This window comes from Aquila chrysaetos, chromosome 6 (assembly GCF_900496995.4).
Source record: "Aquila chrysaetos chrysaetos chromosome 6, bAquChr1.4, whole genome shotgun sequence".
Lineage (NCBI taxonomy): Eukaryota > Metazoa > Chordata > Aves > Accipitriformes > Accipitridae > Aquila > Aquila chrysaetos.
Window position 1 is genome coordinate 34,304,011 of NC_044009.1, and position 18,515 is coordinate 34,322,525.

Genomic DNA, 18,515 nt, shown 5'->3' on the forward strand with positions numbered 1-18,515 from the left:
ACTCTCTTCTAGAAGAGTCTCAACTTACTTTTTTTCATTATTCATTTCTTTTGACATTCTGTTCAAGGGGACAGTCCAATTTCTGCACTCTTTTGCACTGACAGGATCAGTTGGGATCCTGACACTGATTGTTAGAAAGAGACAAGTTTTCCCAGAGGCACAAAAAGTAGACTTCTATTAAAGAAAGCAGTGGGGCAAAAATTTTACATATATCCTTTAACATTTTTTAAGAATTTATAAAGGGGACTTCTGGCCTTAAAATTACAGCATGTAGAGGTGCAACAGTAAGTGATTTTACCATTTGTTTAAATACTGATTTATTTTAAAGCTTCTTACACATCCAGTTCCCACTGATGTATGGCTCCAAAGCTGTGAACTCTGTTGTGAACAGACTCAGAGCAGCATGAAGATTAGAATAGTCAGTACCTATGCTTATTTTCAAAGAGTGAATTCCTAAATACCCGTAGATTAACACTGGAAACAAACAATAGCTGGCCCAGTTAATAAACTTATAAATTACTGGTCTCTTTATTGTGTTAAGAAAAATTGTTTTGTGGTCTGTGATCATTAATGTTCAGAGATTATTGATCCCCTTGAAATTCATCAGTCTGTTGAGATATAGCATGTGGTTGAAAGACTTAATATGTATCTGTTGTTTATGATTTGTCTCAATAGCTGACTTATAGGAAGGTAAAACTCTATGATCTTTAAACTTCTTGAAATAATACTTTTCAAAACAGTTTCATCATTCACCCACCTGTAGGAAATATATATACCCAAACTGGTTATAAGGCTGATCAAACAATAAATATATACCTTGACAGGCTACACGGTTGATTGGAAGATTGTAATCTGATTTGCAGACATGCTGAACAGCCACAACTCTTCTGAAAGTAGAGTTCTCAGTGAAGGGTGGGGGGGGTCATATATGAAGTGATAGACCTTGTAGTTTCACTGCATGTTTTTGTAATCTGGCCAGACACTATTCTGTCAGCCCCAAAAGATTAAGAAATAAGTAACAATATCCCCCAAGGCCAGTCTCAGCTGTTGATATAAAAAGAACCATTACATGATCATGACTTCAAACTGACCTTCAGGTTTTCAGGCTAAAAGAAGACTAGTAGCATCTAGGACAGAGAGGGGCAATATAAGACCTAAAAATAAACCAAATTATTGATCTATACATTTTCAGCAGTCTGATTCAGCTGACACACTGTGCTGTTTACAACATCATGCAATAACACACACACAAACAATATTTCAAGGCTGTTCGTTTTGGAACATAAGCTGACATAAAGCAGAAAATTCTGAATTAAGGGGAAAAAATGTTGATATGTCTTCCAATTACACAGCAAGGCATATATATAATAATGAATTTGGAGGGTAAACAGAGCCAAAATTGCCTAGTTACTGTATGGGAAGTTTAAATTAAATCATTAGTTTCTGCTGAAGTGAGAATCATCTTTTTTCTATTATTTGCTATTCCTGTTCTCAATGATCAATTGACAGAGTTTATACAGGAATTTATTCCCTTTGTTTACAATTATACTTAGCACCCTCATGCAATAAAATTTCACCTTGTATTGTCATTATATAATTACGCTTTGTAATTACTATAGATGTAATTATAGAAATAGTATAAATGTGTGCAATTTCATTATAATTTAGAAGGTGTGACATACTGTGTTTGAAAAGAAGAAAAGTAGAGAACATCATGGTGATGGCAAAACCAATAAAAATACCCCAGTCTCGGGGTAGTCATTTATACCTGTGCAAAGATGTCACCAAAACTGGAGAGCAGGCTCTTTTGCACCAGAGCAAGTAGCTATACAAAGTGCACAGAAGCAGAAAATAAAGCCCACTGTTTTGATCAGTTTCAGAAGATAACATAGCATTTTCATTGGAATTACTTGCTATTGCATCAAGTAATAAAATGGCCAATATAGTTACAGATTCACAGCAACTGTGAAAGATAAAATATTCCTTCCTTCCGGTAAAGCCTCTTCTCTTTGTGACAGATGAATAGGCTAAGGCATCTGAAATGCTGCAGTGTTTTGAGAAGATTTTACAACATATGGTAGAAATGGAGCAGTCAGAAAGCCCAGCTGCTTTGAAGCATATAACCTGGATGCATCCTTAATTAGTCCATGTCCTTCCCCCAAGATCTACTCTTCTGAAAAAGGGATTGCCTGATTTTGTTGAGTTGGGAAAAAGTATCCAGTATCTTCTATGAATTACACTTCTGAGTAATCAACATTTTGTGTGATCTCTTTGTCGTTACTGCCTTGAATCAGATACTCCGTGATATGTTCTGTGATGCTAACAGGGAATGGAGCATATAATTTTTTTTACTACTAGATCATTTTCCAAAGCAACATTCTTCTTTTGATGCTAATAAGTGGGGAAGATAGGCGGGCATAGGCTTTCAGACTGCATTGTAGTTTGTTCTGAAAATAATGAACTTGAATATGTTGAGGGTGTAAGAACAAATGCCCTACAAAGCAAGTAACACTGATCAAAACCAAGGTGTAGACAGCACTTAGGCAAACCTCATTTCTCTAGACTAGAGCTCTAAACCTCCAAACTCCCAATTCATGGTGGATTGACCTTGGGAGTTTCTAAACTTGGTAGGTTACTCAGTTGAAAACAACAGTTTCAACACCCACCAGAAATGTCCCACCATGAACTGTAGGAAGTCAAGCCCCTGCTTAGTCCCTGTCAAGCCCCTCTGGGATCCAGAGAACTGGCAGAGTCCTCTGATCCACTTGGCATGCACAGCCTGAAATAATACCTTTCACTCATGCAGTTAGAGTTGCCTTAAAACAGCCATGAAAGGAGTCACAGTCTCTCTTTCATGTAACCTTAGAACCATAAAAAAATGTTGTGTGGAAAAGACCTCTAGAAGCCATCTAGCCCAATCTCCTAGTCAAAGCAGTGTAACTTCAAAGTTAGATCAGAGTCAGGTGGTTACCATGTTAACTCAGGAAACAGTTTCTATGTTTAGGCCAGCATAAGCATATACTTTCCCAGAGAAAATCACCTAGCAATAGACAGCAATAGCAGCTGGTGTGCAGAAAGAGGGAGGGAAGAGGGCAGAAAGCTGTGGATCTCATGGGCCAGAAAGAGCTGGCGTTTTACAAGGAACATTTCTGGTGTAGCTAACATTTATGGTACTCACTTAGAAAGAGGCAGTCCTGGGTTGTAGTCCCAGAGTATTTTGTCTGTTACTTATCTTATGTAAAAGACCATCTGATAAAAAATCCACAGAAATAACCCTGGGCACCAGGGCCTCAGACTCAGGACTCCCTCCCTCCCTCCCTGAGTGCCCTTACCCTCAACTGACTTGCATGCCGAAATCTGTTCTAGTGCCAGACACCTCACATGTAATGCACTGTAGTACCAATGTTGGATCTACCCACAAAATGCTATAACCTGGACAATATTTAGCATTTACCTGAAATTACATATTCATGCCTATTAAGAGTCATTTTCATCAGACAAAAAATACAGGTATGTTCAGCTAACAATTTAATATTAATTTCTTGCAAGTAACTAGTTTCCCTTTTAGCATAATACTAGCTAATACACAAAGTGAAAAACTGGTGAGTAATTTGAAAGATTAGCTTTTTCAAGGAAATAGTTAAGTTCCCACACATCGCTAATGAGAGAAATTGATGAATAAACTAAATGTGAGAGCAGAATGTTCCTGCAATTTGCAGCTAATAAGGTGATGATATAACTGGTGATAATTATAAAGCAGTTATCTTGTACTACTTATTAGAAACCAGGTGACCTTAAGCATATAAAGGAGAAACAGCAGTAAGGCTATTACTCTTTTGGCCTGGGCAGGAGCGTAGGAGAGAAGCAAGTGGATTGGTTAGTTTTGATGTATTGACAGCTGAGGAAAATAACTTCTGGTTAGGGTTTGTTAGGGTTTGGGATTTTTTTCATAGGATTAGAAACAGTCAGAAGCAGCAAAGACCATTAAGCCCACTCAGCACAGTATGTTGTTTGATGAATTCTGAATGCCCTCAAAATTAATAAGCCAAATGAAAAGGTCATTCTTCTCATCTATTATACGTCATGCGTTAGAACTTGAATAATGCTTTCAGCCTGTAACTGGTAACAGGATCAATAGAGAAGTGCATACCCAGACTAGTTCAGAGATAACGCTTTTTTAAAAAAAAAAGGAGGAACACTCCTTAAATTATATTGAAATATTAATAAAAACCCCGTAAGGGAAAAATCAGGAAACAGCTGTAGGAATCAATAATCAAAGGGTCATTGAATCCCAAATATTATGTTTATGAGATTGTGTGCTAATCAGTGTGGTAACATGTAGTTGCAAAGCATTTATTGAGCTTTATGGGTGGTATAGGTGACACTGAGCATAAAATTAATGAGCATAGCACAACAAAAATATCTAGAAAATAATTACTAATAGTGGCTATTTCTGGCCATCTAGAGTGTAGAAATATGCTATAAAATTCAAATATACCTGGAATAAAATACCTAAATTGCATGAATATTTAGTTGATATTCATAATACATAGAGAACTCAGAGTTTATTCTTCCTGATATCAGGGTGGCCTTGTATTAGATTTATATTAGATAAGTCTGTTTTTCTTTGACAGTTGAATAAATCTTTCATTGTAGCGCATGGTGGAATTGTCTTTAAGGTAATTTAGGTGTATTTTCAAGCATAAATCTTTTATTCAGAGAATTGCCAATTTTACATTAAGGCAGCATCTTTTTAAATATGCAAATTGCATTAACTACTTTTCATTTAATATCTTGGACGGTAGCATGAGAAGGTATGTTCAGCTCTGGACAGCCTGTTCGGAATACTGCTACTAATAAATGAGAAACATTTATTAAATGGGAAGAAAAGTTCATTTCACAGCTTTGCATTTTTTTCTAATCTAAGTATCTGTCTTCTTTGAAAATGTTCCACTTTCTAAATGAATTCTATTAATTATGGAGAAACCTACTCTCTTTTGAAACAAAAGAACTGCTGTATGGTATGGTCTCACATCTGTACCAATCTGTTCTGTTCAGAGAAGTTTAGTTTCACTGGGTTTGTAGGTGGGTTAACAATGGAAGACTATAACCGAAGGAGAGTAATACATTTTTCTGCAGCTTAGTCTGTAATGATGTTAGTTGCTGGGTTTGGAAGTGAGCAAGAAATCAGTGTCTGTGGCTCATGGTCATCCTGTATAACTTGTTAGAGGCCAGCTAATTTATTTTGATGAATTTTGTTAGGATAGCATGCAGACTGCAGCCTCCTTCCAGGTTTTCAAACAAAGCTTGAAAAATAAGTTTTGTATAGGATAGTGATTTCCAGATATACTATGCTGTTTATTTTCTCTCTCATTTACACCTACAATATCAAGTAAGCTAAGGAAACTCCAACAGTGAATGACCCATTCGGCAGTTTACACAGTGTGATAAATTAGACAATATATCTAAAAAACAAAGAACATTAAGAACATTAAAGCTTGCAGTCAGAATTCTATCCTACGCATTTTTTCCACTGGATTGAGCTTTTGATGTCTGCAATCATACATGTGATCAGCCATAGTACCAAAAAGATTCTCATATCTCCCTGGTTAAATCCATAAATAAAAGGTCCTGTTCTCTCCGGAGCATGAGCTTCATTTGGCATAACACAGGCAAGGGAGAGCTTCTCAAGGAGTTATTTTTGGCTCACAGATACTGTGCTATCACAAATTTTGTTAGAGTACCAGAGTAGCTAGTGAAGAATCATCATGAAGGTCCTACCACAATTCCCCAAAACTGAAATACGTTTTTACATTGGAAAAAAAGAAAAACGTCTAATGTAAGATCCAGCTACTGACTGAGGAAAAGCAAGTTTGTCTGCTCAGTTCTCCATGGTCACAACTCCACCTTTTTTCTCTGCCTAACCAGTATGAATTGAATGGATTGCTCTCGAAATCTGGATCATGCTTTTATAGGTTGGTTTTGGTACTGAAATGTGATTTGTATCATCACATTTTGTGTACATGTATATGCAATCTGTTGCAGCTCCCCTTGCCAAAAGGCTTTTTGTTTGGAATGTTACTAATCAAATTTGGTAGATGGTTGGGTAATGCACTAAATTTTCCTACAAGTGGTGTGAAGAGAGGAACCTGGGCAGAACACTAAGACTAAATGTCTCCTTTAAGTGAATGAGGTTGGCATATGCTCATTAGGCATAAACACTGGAGAGCCACAGGGGAGATGGGCATTTCTAAATTAAGCTTTTCCCCAGCTACCAGAGCAGTTTCAATTCCAGTTCACACCTTTTTACACACTAAGGTGTCTAATTACAAAATGCAAATTTTCTAGAAACTGAAGTTTGCTTATTTTGCTGATTATGGAAAAAATATTTACCATGAAACTGAAGGTTAAACTTAAACATGAAGGTATGTATAAGGATCTTTTCTCCCTTTCTCCTTTACTCTTGACAGTTACGTCCAAGTACTGTAACTACAGAACCAAACTATGGATGTAGCTGCTTCATTTTCACTCCATGCACTTCAGATATTCTTACAGATTTTATGTTCTTCTTTAGCTGCATCAAAATGTTTGGCAGCTAGCAAACCAGTCTAAATGGATAATAATGAAAGATACATTTGTCATAAATATTGTGAGAAAGACAAGATAACATCAACAAACACAAAATCTACTTTGTTCTTTTAGGTGACTAAAAACCACAGCAATAATTTAAGCCCTTATTACAAATGTGGCCCTTGATGTTTTGTTGTCAGACATATAAATGATTGTTAACAGCTTAGTATTGCCAGAAGAGCAACGAATAACTCGCAAACTCTTTAGCATTTTGAAGGATAGCATTTTATGTCTTCTGAAATAACACCTCATAGTGAATTTTAAAAAGGGTTACACAACTTTTAATACATATTCTGGCATTAACATTTGCCATAAATAGTCAGTTGTCCTTCTTTGAGAATCTGTATATCACTAATTTAAGATTTAAAGTACAGTAAAGCACACTCAATAAATCCGTATGCTTTTACGTATTGCTCTGATGATGCATTACCCACGAATATGAAAGTAATTACATACTGACTGGCAGGAAGAGGCTTCTGAGATATAAGATCTATAAGGCATTTCTTAATGTTTTCATGGAAAATAACCGATGGAAAATGAACAATAAAAATACTTCCTCTCTTTTAATATCTATCTTGATGAGAAAAATGATAAGTTAGAGATAGTGAGTTTTCTAAATTATTACATGTATTCAAGTCTGGTGAAGCAATTTTGTTTGACAGTAACATCCACATAAATATTATTTTCATGAAACCTATACAATTTTACTGAACAAACATGAAAAGAAGGCTGTTCTACTGCTTTAATGTCATGGCATACATAACTTTCCTTGACAATTTGAAGATTTGGGGTTAAATATCTTTAGCTATATAGATTTACCCAGTTATTTGATAGTCATATGAAAACGTGGCATTTCATGGCCTTAGTCCTGTAAGGTGCTCCTCAGCACTCCCAGGAAGTCCCAAAGCTCTCAAATCCAAGTCAGACTTGAAAGTTTTCATCATCACCAAGGAAGGATGTTACCCTATCAAATGGAGACTAATTGGACAACATTTCTTGAGGAATCTTTGTAAATCTTTAAGACCAAGAATAGTTTTGTAATTCCCTTCACATGGAGAGTCAAATTACTTGATAATAAGGGCTGCCTCTTTGCTTTGTATTGCAGTATTTGTCGAGTTCTCTGATGTGCTATTACATCTCTGGAGATTTCAGTGTTCGGGGATATCATTATATTTATATAGTGCAAGCACTAGTGAGAGTCCAGTAATTGTTCAGTACAGCTGCTATAATTTCAAGGCATCAACCCAAACACTGTATGCAGATGAGTCTTGTCACTGTTGGATATATATACGGTGTGGGTGTGGGCTTCAGCCATGGGATGAGATCTTACATTTTTTCTCTGTTTCATCATATGTTTTAGATGACATGATGTAAAATATTACTATTGCTTATCTAAACACCATTTTCATTAGTATAATGAAATGTATTTTAACGACAGACCTAAATAGAAAATATGAAGAGAAGAAAGATATACAGAGAGATCATTTTTAATTCTAAAAATACTAAAATACAAATTTATGATACACAGAAGGAGAAACATGAAGTAAAAGATTTTCTGCTGTTCAGGCTAATCCTTACATATCATCTGGTTGAGTCACCATCCCTGGAGATATTCAAAAAGCGAGTGGACAGGGTACTTAAGGACATGGTTTAGTGGGCATGGTTAATGGTTGGACTGGATGATCTTGAAGGTCTTTTCCAATCTAAATGATTCTATGATTCTATGATTCTATGATTCTATGATCTACCCCATTTTACAATTATACACTCTATTTCATGTATTTGTATCATTTTTTAAAAGTGTCTTCTAAAAGACCTTCTATTTCCAGCTCAAATGCAACTTGCTATCACAGTCCCATTAACATTGAAGCTACAGAAGACTTAAAAGTTAAAACTTCAGCCAACAGGGACAGCAAAGAGCTGTGTAAAACCCTGTCGGCAGCATATTACTTGCTCAGTGTTGTTTCCCACAAGCCTTCCCAAGGCTGGAAAACAGCATTTCTCTCCTCTCTTGGAGGAAACAAGCAATTTGAAAACAGGTGTTTTGAGGTAGGCTTGAGATGACAGTCTTCCAATCTGAAAAGGCTTGCAGCTTCAGCTACACAAATTGTACACATTACAGTGCAGGAAACTAAAGAGGAATCAGAGCACCAGAAAGCAGGCATGCAGGCAGCAAAATATTCACCTGTACCAGTGAATCCATATCAAAAACCTCAAAGATGGAATTGTAACTAAACTACCTAAGGCAGATAGAACAATTCGACCAACGTAACTTGAACAGTCATGACAGCAGTGTTACACGCATAGGTGCACAAGACCTTTTTTAATCAATCTCAGTCTATCCCTTGTGGATTTTCCAATACTAAATTAGTGATTTTTATGGCAATATATTAAAAGGTTATGTCCAGGTCTCAGTGAGATTTTTGTTTTTCTTAAATTTTAACACCACCAAACAGCATTAACGTTCAACTTCACTGACATTTTTGGACATTTATTATAAAAATTACTTAACACTAAATCAAATAGATTCTACATACCACTTTAAACTTACCAATTTTTTTCTCTTTTCGCACTATCTCATTGCCTACAAATTGCAGCACCCCCAGAATGCTGATTTACTAAGTATCCAAAAACTCTTCCAATGTTTCTGCATTTCAGTTAGGTTGAGAATGCCACAAAGTCTGTCTTCAACTAACTCAAAAAAACTTTATTTAGTGGCAGATTGAATTCTGGAACAAAAATGATTGAAATATGCTCAGATAAGCTTTGAGTTTTTCAGGTTTAGCCATTAATAACAGAAGTGCTGTTTCAATGCCTACCTAAAATTACACTTAGTGAATATGTGGTCATAGTCAAAAAAAAAAAAAAAAAATCTGTTATTCTATTTCTGACCCTGCAAACAAAGAAATATTGAGCCCACTGTTTAAAGAAGAAGGTTTATATCCTCTTGTATCTGAAGTCCCAAATGGGAAACATATAGGACAGGCAAAGACAAGTTGTATTTTCACACAGCAGCAGATTTTATTTAACAAAAGCTTGACTTAAAAAAATATGGAGGCCATTAAAACACTGTGTTATAAGACCTCATGGGTATACTTCAAACTGTCTGATAGAAAAAGTTAAGTATTAGCATTATATACAAATTGTCACGTTACATAATTTTAAAGTGTTTAATACAGACAAAAGAGTAAAACAAGAAGACAAGTACTAACATTCCCCACCATTAGTATTTCTTGGTTAAGAAGATGTTCTTTAATAGCTATCCTTTGAAAAACATGTAAAAATATCTTTTAGGTGTAAAAATGACTTTTAATGCTGATATGTGAAAGCAATATATAATGCTGTGTTTGGAGGGCGCATGAAATCAAAAGCACTTTCAGTACTGGTGTAATCTTATTGGTTGTTCATGTCAGCATGAAGGAAGATGATCATCAAGATGACTGAAATATGAAAGAGCATTATAGTGTTCTGGGGAATTAGGTAATGCCTACCATGAGGGAGCAAATGTTGATTTAATTTCCATTTGCTCAGTAATGCTTGTGTAATATTTATTTTTAGGTCTTTTTAGATTCAGAGATCTCTTCAGGAGGTCCAGTCTATAGGGGTCTCACGGTAATGGTGTGAATAGAGAATAAAAGGGAAGAGATATCTTTGCTAGTTATAGCTTGGTAGCTTCAGTAGAACTAATACACAGGAGAAAAGAGAGTTCCACAAATCTAATGAAATCTCCAATGCAAAATCATATCCTCTTTTAAAGCTGAAGTAATACTCCTTCTTTTTTTGAACTGCGCTATCATTCAGATTTAAGGTCTATGGTCATGATAAAAAGGGGTAGTTGTTACAAGAATATGGCTTTAGCTTCACGTTTTAATTTCTTTTGTTTTTCCAGTTTTTCCTGTTCAATACTGTTATTTGCCTTGTTAATAGATATGAAAATGAGTTCAAAACTACCTATTAAAAGGAGGACATTGTACTCATGATCTAAGGGGTTTTGGATGATATTGGCAGTGTCCATTCTGCACTATAAACTGCATCATAGAGCAAACAGGAAAAGTAACTTAGCTTTACTTGAACTTAGGAGACCCTACCTTCCTTGATTGCCTAGTCACCAACAATAAACTTGTACAGAGTTAAAAATGCTGCTGGAAGAAAATTTTTACTCCAAATAGCTTTTCATTTTTTGTGAAATTACTTTGAGGTCATTGAGATTAACCTAGCCTAATAATCTATGGAAACCTCCTATAAAAATGAGAAGGGTATGAATGTTCTCATGTCACCTCTTGCCTATGGTCCTTCAGAAAACAGAACATGCTTTACATTTCATTAATGTAGTCACCTTCCACTGTTAGACTCAGATAACGAGTACGAGTGATTTTGGCTTTCTGACTCAACTTTGAAATGTATTTGAATTAGAAGATCTGAAAAGTCAAAAGTTCTTCCGAACTCCTTCCCTTATTTTTTGACTGGCTACAATAATGTCTATGATAGAATTATCCTGGTTCCATTATCATCTTGTTTATATTTTCATGTAAATTTCAGAACTTGGCTGCTGAATACATTTTATACAATAAGAAATTTTAAAGGTTCTTCAATCTCTACTCATAACAAAGATATTCAAGTCTCTCAGCATACAAGAAGCTGACATGTTGCTAGATTTGCTACAGCTTCCCTGACTTAAAGATGCAGGAGTGATCATCCATTCATCTGTCAGGGCTGTGCACCTAGCATTGGACTGAGCCCAGCAAGATATTGGCAAAATAATATTTTTTCATGTCATATAGTATTTCCTAGAAGTACATCATTTTAACATTATATTTCAGTGAGTGGACTGGTAGCATCTTTCATAGTTTTACGCAAGATGTTTTATGGGTGTGATAAATGTTTAAGTCTCCAAGTAATTTGGGACTATATTTATAGTTTGAGCTTTATTAAATGTTTATGAAATTCTTTTAACATGAAAGGTGCTAAACAAGAGCTAACCTTGTTAGTACAAGCTTTACTTTAATTCATCCGTGGCAAAAGCAGCAGTGACAAAACAGTATTTAGTACTGAATATAACTACATCATTTAAATATACAGTTCATGAGACACACTTTGTCATGAGACATAGGAAAGTACCTTTCTGAAAAGCTAAATTATTACGCTTTGCACCCATCAAACTTGCACATCTACCTTTTGCATAGATATCCTCAGTATCCATCTACCTTACAACTGTTGGGTTTTCCCCCACCATGTATACCTCTGATTTTGCAACCTTGCTCTTTGCTCAAATTTTCCAGACGCGCATTAATTTTGTCCATGATGAAAGATCTTACCTAGATTGTGAATTTGCTACATATTGTTTGTGTGAGTGTACATTAATCATGTATCTGTTGTTTGGAAATATACAGCACAAAAATATTGTGAATTCTTAGTGAAAGTGCAAAAGGTCCAATGCTTTCTGAATAACTTGCTTATAGCATCTGGTCCATGCAATCACAATATTCTCACAGAATGAGTTCAGTGCTTCTTCAAAGAATTAGGCATGCTTTCTGGTTGTTCTCCATGTTCATGTGCTTTACATAGCTCTACAGTTGCTTGAAGAGCCATCATCCAGCATATAATAACCCTACCCCACACTTGCTCTCATGCAGTGCTAGAATAGCTAGGAAACCGTACTGTAAATCCATGCAGTGGTTTGACAGAAGTATTTCTTTAACAATTCATGGTGGTATTCATAACAGATGGCTTATCATTCATTATTTCTGTTATGATTTATTAATACATTATTATGCTTCTTTACTTTGTTTCTAGTTGTTTGGGTTTTGCTGTATGAATTTGCATTCTTTAATAAATTTATATTGAAAATGCCTCAGAACAAAACTTATGAATATACATGTGATACATAGCAATATGGGTCTCTCAGAGAATGCTGAGAAACTGTACAGTTTGTGTAATAGATAACAAAAATAAAGTATTTGCATGCAGGAAATAAAAATAAACTGGAAAGTGTCCCCATTAAGTTATAAATTCAAAATTAAAAGGAGAAGAGGACAAATATTTGTGTGAATTAATCTTAAAAATAAAAAGATTCAACTGAATTTATAGGAGTAAGAACGATGATAATTCATTGCTGTTGCATAACAGCTTCTGTGAATGCTTTCCTGTCATTATCCTTTGCAAGATGCTTTCAGTTTAGTAGGTAAGTAGTATTCTTTCTACCTGACAGGGATTAGAGAGGTTAAACGTCAGCTTGCCTAAGATCACTGAGGAACTCAATGGCAGAGACTAGAGTATAATTCCCAGATCACCCAACATCTTGCCTAGTGTTTTGCCTACATAATCTATTTTATAAAACAAATTGTACAGGGAAGAATCTTTGTGTTTCTCCAAGAAGTGTCAAACGCTGTTGCTGCATGTGGTGCTGCAGAGCCTATAACAAAAGTCTGCTACATGAACCAATTATCCAGTGAAGCACACAGCCAATGTGCTGCAAAGCACATCAGCCCAGTTTGGCTCCTTGACACTTCACCAAGAAACACTATGCAAAACAAGGGTTTTTGAACACAACACAGGGCAGTAATGTTACCCAGTACCAGGCAGGTTTTCTTGAGGGGACAGGTGTTAGAACTGTCAAAAAAAAGATACCACCACAAACAGTGTAACACAGTTTGAAGTGATAAAGGCTTACTGAATTTTTTTTTTTAGTTGTCACCTGATAGTACCTCTGGTACATACACATCCTTTCTCCTTTTGCTTAACAGAACAGCAGCCATTAATAACTTTTCATTCTTCTTAAATATTTTGTCTCTGAATTTCAGTGAACTACTGTGGTAGGTTGACCCTGGCTGGATGCCAGGTACCCACCAAAGCTGCTCTATCACTCCCTCCCTCAGATGGACAGGGGAGAGAAAATATAACAAAGGGCTTGTGGGTCGAGATAAGGACAGAGACAGATTATTCACCAATTACCATCAAAGGCAAAACAGACTCGACTTGGGAAAAAAAATAATTTATCACCAATCAAATCAGAGTAGGATAATAAGAAATAAAACCAAATCATAAAACACCTTCCCACAACACCTTCCTTCTTCCCAGGCTTAACTTTACCTCTGATTTTCTCTACCTTCTCCCCCTGGTGGCACAGGGGGATGGAAATGGGGGTTGCGGTCAGTTCATCACACGTCGTTTCTGCTGCTCCTTCCTCCTCAGGGAGAGGACGCTTCACATTCTTCCCCTGCTCCAGGGGTCCCTCCCGTGGGAGACAGTCCTCCATGAAGTTCTCCAATGTGAGTCCTTCCCATGGGCTGCAGTTGTTCATGAACTGCTCCAGCATGGGTCCCTTCCACAGGGTGCAGTCCTTCAGGCACAGACTGCTCCAGTGTGGGTCCCCTGTGGGGTAACAAGTCCTGCCAGCAAACCTGCTCCAGCATGGGCTCCTCTCTTCATGGGTCCACAGGTCCTGCCAGGAGCCTGCTCCAGCGCGGGCTTCCCACAGGGTCTCAGCCTCCTTTGGGCACCCACCTGCTCCGGCATGGGGTCCTCCAAGGGCTTCAGGTGGATATCTGCACCTCCTTTGGGCACCCACCTGCTCCGGCATGGGGTCCTCCAAGGGCTTCAGGTGGATATCTGCACCTCCTTCCCCTCCTTCTTCACTGACCTTGGTGTCTGCAGAGTTGTTTCTCTCACATATTATTACTCCTCTCTACAACTGCAATTGCTGTTGCGCAGGGGTTTTTTCCCCTTCTTAAATATGTTATCACATAACACTGTCACACTGACTGGCTTGGCCGTGGCCAGCGGCAGGTCCATCTTGGAGCCAGCATTGGCTCTATTGGACACGGGGGGAAGCTTCTAGCAGCTTCTCACAGAAGCTGCTCCTGTAGCCGCCCGCTGCCAAAACCTTGCCATGCAAACCCAATTCAACTACTGTTATCTTTGAGAAACTAAAAGCTACCAAACACTTCAGAAAGATAAATCTGTCTAAAACTGTGTGAATTTATGACAGTTACTTTGATCTCACTCCATATTTTTCTGCGTATCTGATTGCAGCCCTTCTATAATAAGTGCAATCTTGAACTTGTGATCTTAGAAAGTGAACACATGAACCTAAAAAGAGCAAAAGATGTTCACCAGCCATATATGTGTGAAACACCTGAAGCAAGGTTCTCAGAGTCAAAAAATGTGTTTGAATGAAGAGTCTTCTAACTTGCAGCAGCGCTGATTTAGCAGTGAATGGGATAAACAGGAACACACAGGAAAAGTTGAATTTTAGATCAGGATTCTTTACTCAAAGGCAAAATACAACACAGTTTATTTAATTTTGAAATTTTCTCATTAATAATAGAATAAATCTTATCACTTAATACTGCTTGTAAAACACACCAGTTATAAATACATTCCTGCTTTCACCAGCAAAACCAGTGTGAGATGGTATTTCATCAAGGTTGAATACCCCTAAATTTTTTGAAGAGAAAACCCACTGCAGCTAGTATGACTTTTGCTACCTAGCATTATTGTCTTCTCTTTAGTAAGATGCAAGGAAGCTTGGCTTTCTCATCATGTCATGTCCCAAGGTTGAGAGACTTTTTAACACTGCAATACTTTAGTCTCGTCCCAGTGCTGCTCCTCACTCTTAAAAACATTTCATTCCCTAAGCCACCTGTTCTACAATCCAAATTATAAGAAGAGTTTCACTGTCCAGAAGAGAGAAGTTAATAAGATGTCTTTTCACTAACAGTGAATTTGTCAACTTCTGTTTTAAGCAAGTGGAAATAGTAAATGTCTTTTGGGTGGATTGCTAAGTACACTGAAGTCTTCCATCTAGCCAAGATGGGCAAGATTGGCCAACACCGGTACCCAAGCCTTGCAAGGATGTCACGCAATAGCAAAAAGATAAATTCACCTCATATTCAATCAGTCTTTATTGAAATTGCCAACATGAAACTCAATAATGTTTATTATCTTTCTTATGTATGTGCAACTTTGATTTTTTTATTTGAGAAACAAAGTCCGGTCTTCTTTCTCTTGATCCAGCAAAAAAAAATAGTTACATAATAAGTGTTTGTTTTCACTTCCTGTTGCACGGGAGTAAGCAATGCAGAAACGTAAAGTTCTATATCACATTAAGAATATGAAACTCACAACCATCAGTCAGCCTCTACTGTTGTGTGTGTCTAAGAAACTAGCATGAAAAAGTTGGATCTATTTCTGTTATGATCACTTTTATACTGCTATTCACTCACTTTGCCCAACTGACAGGTTTTTTTTTACTCTTCAGTTTCACCTAACTCAGTATAAACCAGCCTAGAAGTAAATGTAACTAAGATGAGAACAGGAGCCAGATTTCAGGGGAGTAAGTCTAATTTACATTATGTGTTGCTCTGAAGTGAAGCACACTGGCTGGAATTTTCAGGCAACTGCAAGAAACATGTGAAGTAAGCTTTATTGTTCTTGTTTAATCCATTTCCTTCATTGTCTGAAAATCCAACAGGAGAACACTGATATAAATTTTATAAATAGCAGTTCCCTTGCCACATATACTCACACTGCACTCAAATACTAGTAAAACATTCTTGTCAACTCACCAGGTGGGGGTCTGAAAGTATTAAGACTGCTTAAGAGACTAAGCAATGCCTATGCTTCAGCTTGCTGTCAGCTAGTGTGTTTAATGCATAAAAAAGTAGCTAGCACCATTAGTTAAGTGCAAGTCCTAGTTACAGTATAAAAAATAGATGAACAGCCTCTACCATCACCTCAGCATGGTGCTTAATGGCTGCTTGAAGGTACCATCTAATCTTCTGGATGGCTTAATTGTTTCTTTCTTCACAGTTCAAAGGAGAAGAGTGGTTATTAACCCTGGTGTTCTCACAACATTTGCAGAGTAGAGCTTCACTGAATAAAAAGTGCCACTTAGATTAGTAAGGATAGGATCTAAGGTTTATACAACACTTGCTGTTGGAAAGTTAAACAGAAAGGAGTTTGCTGACCCTTATAGTCTTGTAAAATTATGTTTGAGGAGCATGAAATTCCTCAAGCTTGAACAAGCTGAAATCTCAAATCCCAAACTACTTACTGCTAAACAAAAAGCAAATAAAAGCAGACAATGTTGCTGACAAGATATTTCTCCTTCCAGTCATCATTTCATTTCAGTATAATTATTTGTTTTAATTACTCTTGAAAGATCTGATTTTCTAAACAGCATTGTTTTTAATTAGCAGGGGGATAAGGAATAAGTAGAAGTAACTGGTGGAAAATGGGTGTAAGATTTCTTGAATATGTCACTTGCCCAAATGGGTAGCTACTGAAGGTTGTCACCATCTGATGTTTGTTCATTGGTCTGTGTAGAATGAAGTGGTGATTTGAGTCCCATAGGATTTGGAGAGCACTTGCAGCACAGAAGGCAATAATTAACATCATTGCTGACAGTCTCTATAACTATGCCACACATTGAATAGGGACGAAAATGTAATTTCCTTTCTTACCCTTAAAGGTTTTGTTCCTTCATGTCAGAGTTCAGTCAGACTGGAGGAGCAGCCAAAGGAAATTTGTTTTATCTGGTGCCCATACTATGCTTGTTCTTTGCAACAAAGCAAACATTTCATCTTCTAGAGCCAGCAAATCAAGCAGTGCTTACAAACATAATCCCTTCCAAATGAAATTGAAATCCAACTTAGATAACACCAACAGATAACAAATCCATGCTTTTAAAGGAATGATAACAAGCTTTAGGCATTGACAAAAGTAGAAGTGAGGCAAAAGGCAATACTTCTGTGGTACCCTTCTTTGTCATACCTTTAGCTGTACTGGAACTACAACCCCAGTGAAATTTGTCCGTGCATGAAAGTTTTCCACACCACAAAACTCAAAGTGGAGATCGCTGTCAAGGACAATTACAGATCTTTCTCTAACTTTTTTATTTCTGGTTGCCTGAACATTTTCTAATGAGAGTAGACTCTTTTGTAGTGAATTTAAGATGATGATAATAGATTTGCTTTGGGAGAAAACCACTACATCACTGCAAGAAAAGTCATTCACTGGCCATGAACAGGCTGGCAAGGTTACCATGTGGTGAATAAATGAATTTGATGACATGCTTAATTATGCAGATTTTATGGACCAGATATGCCACTTAATAATTGCTACAGGGAACAAGAATCGACCTACTGTGTAAAATTGTCAATGAATTTATTGGACCCAGCAGAGATCATGAATTTCGCAGTTTAGTTTGCCAAAACACCAAGTAATTGAAGCTTAATCCTCAAAACTACAGTAAAGTACTTTTTAAGTTTGTCCTGTATTTGCTAAGTTTACTGAAAGTAGGAATAGATACACTGCCTGATTATTGACATGGTATATTTCTTATTCTAGGTTCTATCCTTAGGGGCTGATGTTCTACCAGAATATAAACTCCAGACACCTCGCATCAACAAGTTTACTATATTGCACTATAGTCCTTTCAAAGCTGTCTGGGACTGGCTCATTTTGTTGCTGGTAATATATACCGCCATATTCACCCCTTACTCTGCTGCCTTCCTTCTGAATGACAGTGAGGAACGGAAGAGGAGAGAGTGTGGATATTCTTGCAGCCCACTGAATGTTGTAGACTTAATTGTGGATATTATGTTTATCATTGACATTCTAATAAACTTCCGAACAACATATGTAAACCAGAATGAAGAAGTGGTAAGTGACCCAGCAAAAATAGCAATTCACTACTTCAAAGGCTGGTTCCTAATTGACATGGTTGCTGCAATACCTTTTGACCTGCTCATTTTTGGCTCTGGCTCTGAAGAGGTAAGCTTAAATGAGTAAGAAATCTTAAATCTTAAGTTTTGACTTTACTAAAATAACCTGTATATCCTAATATGTTTTTGCTTGTCAGTTAATAGGCTGTTTAGTAGTTC

General features: G+C 36.8%; 1 protein-coding gene across 5 annotated transcripts in view; it reads left to right on the plus strand.

Annotated features, from left to right (window-relative positions):
- KCNH7 (potassium voltage-gated channel subfamily H member 7) overlaps positions 1–18,515 on the plus strand; it is a 243,408-nt gene that overhangs the window by 172,968 nt on the left and 51,925 nt on the right. For all 5 annotated transcript variants that reach the window (XM_030017161.1, XM_030017163.1, XM_030017162.1 and 2 more), the window contains one exon: positions 17,980–18,405. In XM_030017161.1, coding sequence (XP_029873021.1) covers positions 17,980–18,405 — 426 coding nt within the window. The remainder of the gene's footprint in view (positions 1–17,979; positions 18,406–18,515) is intronic.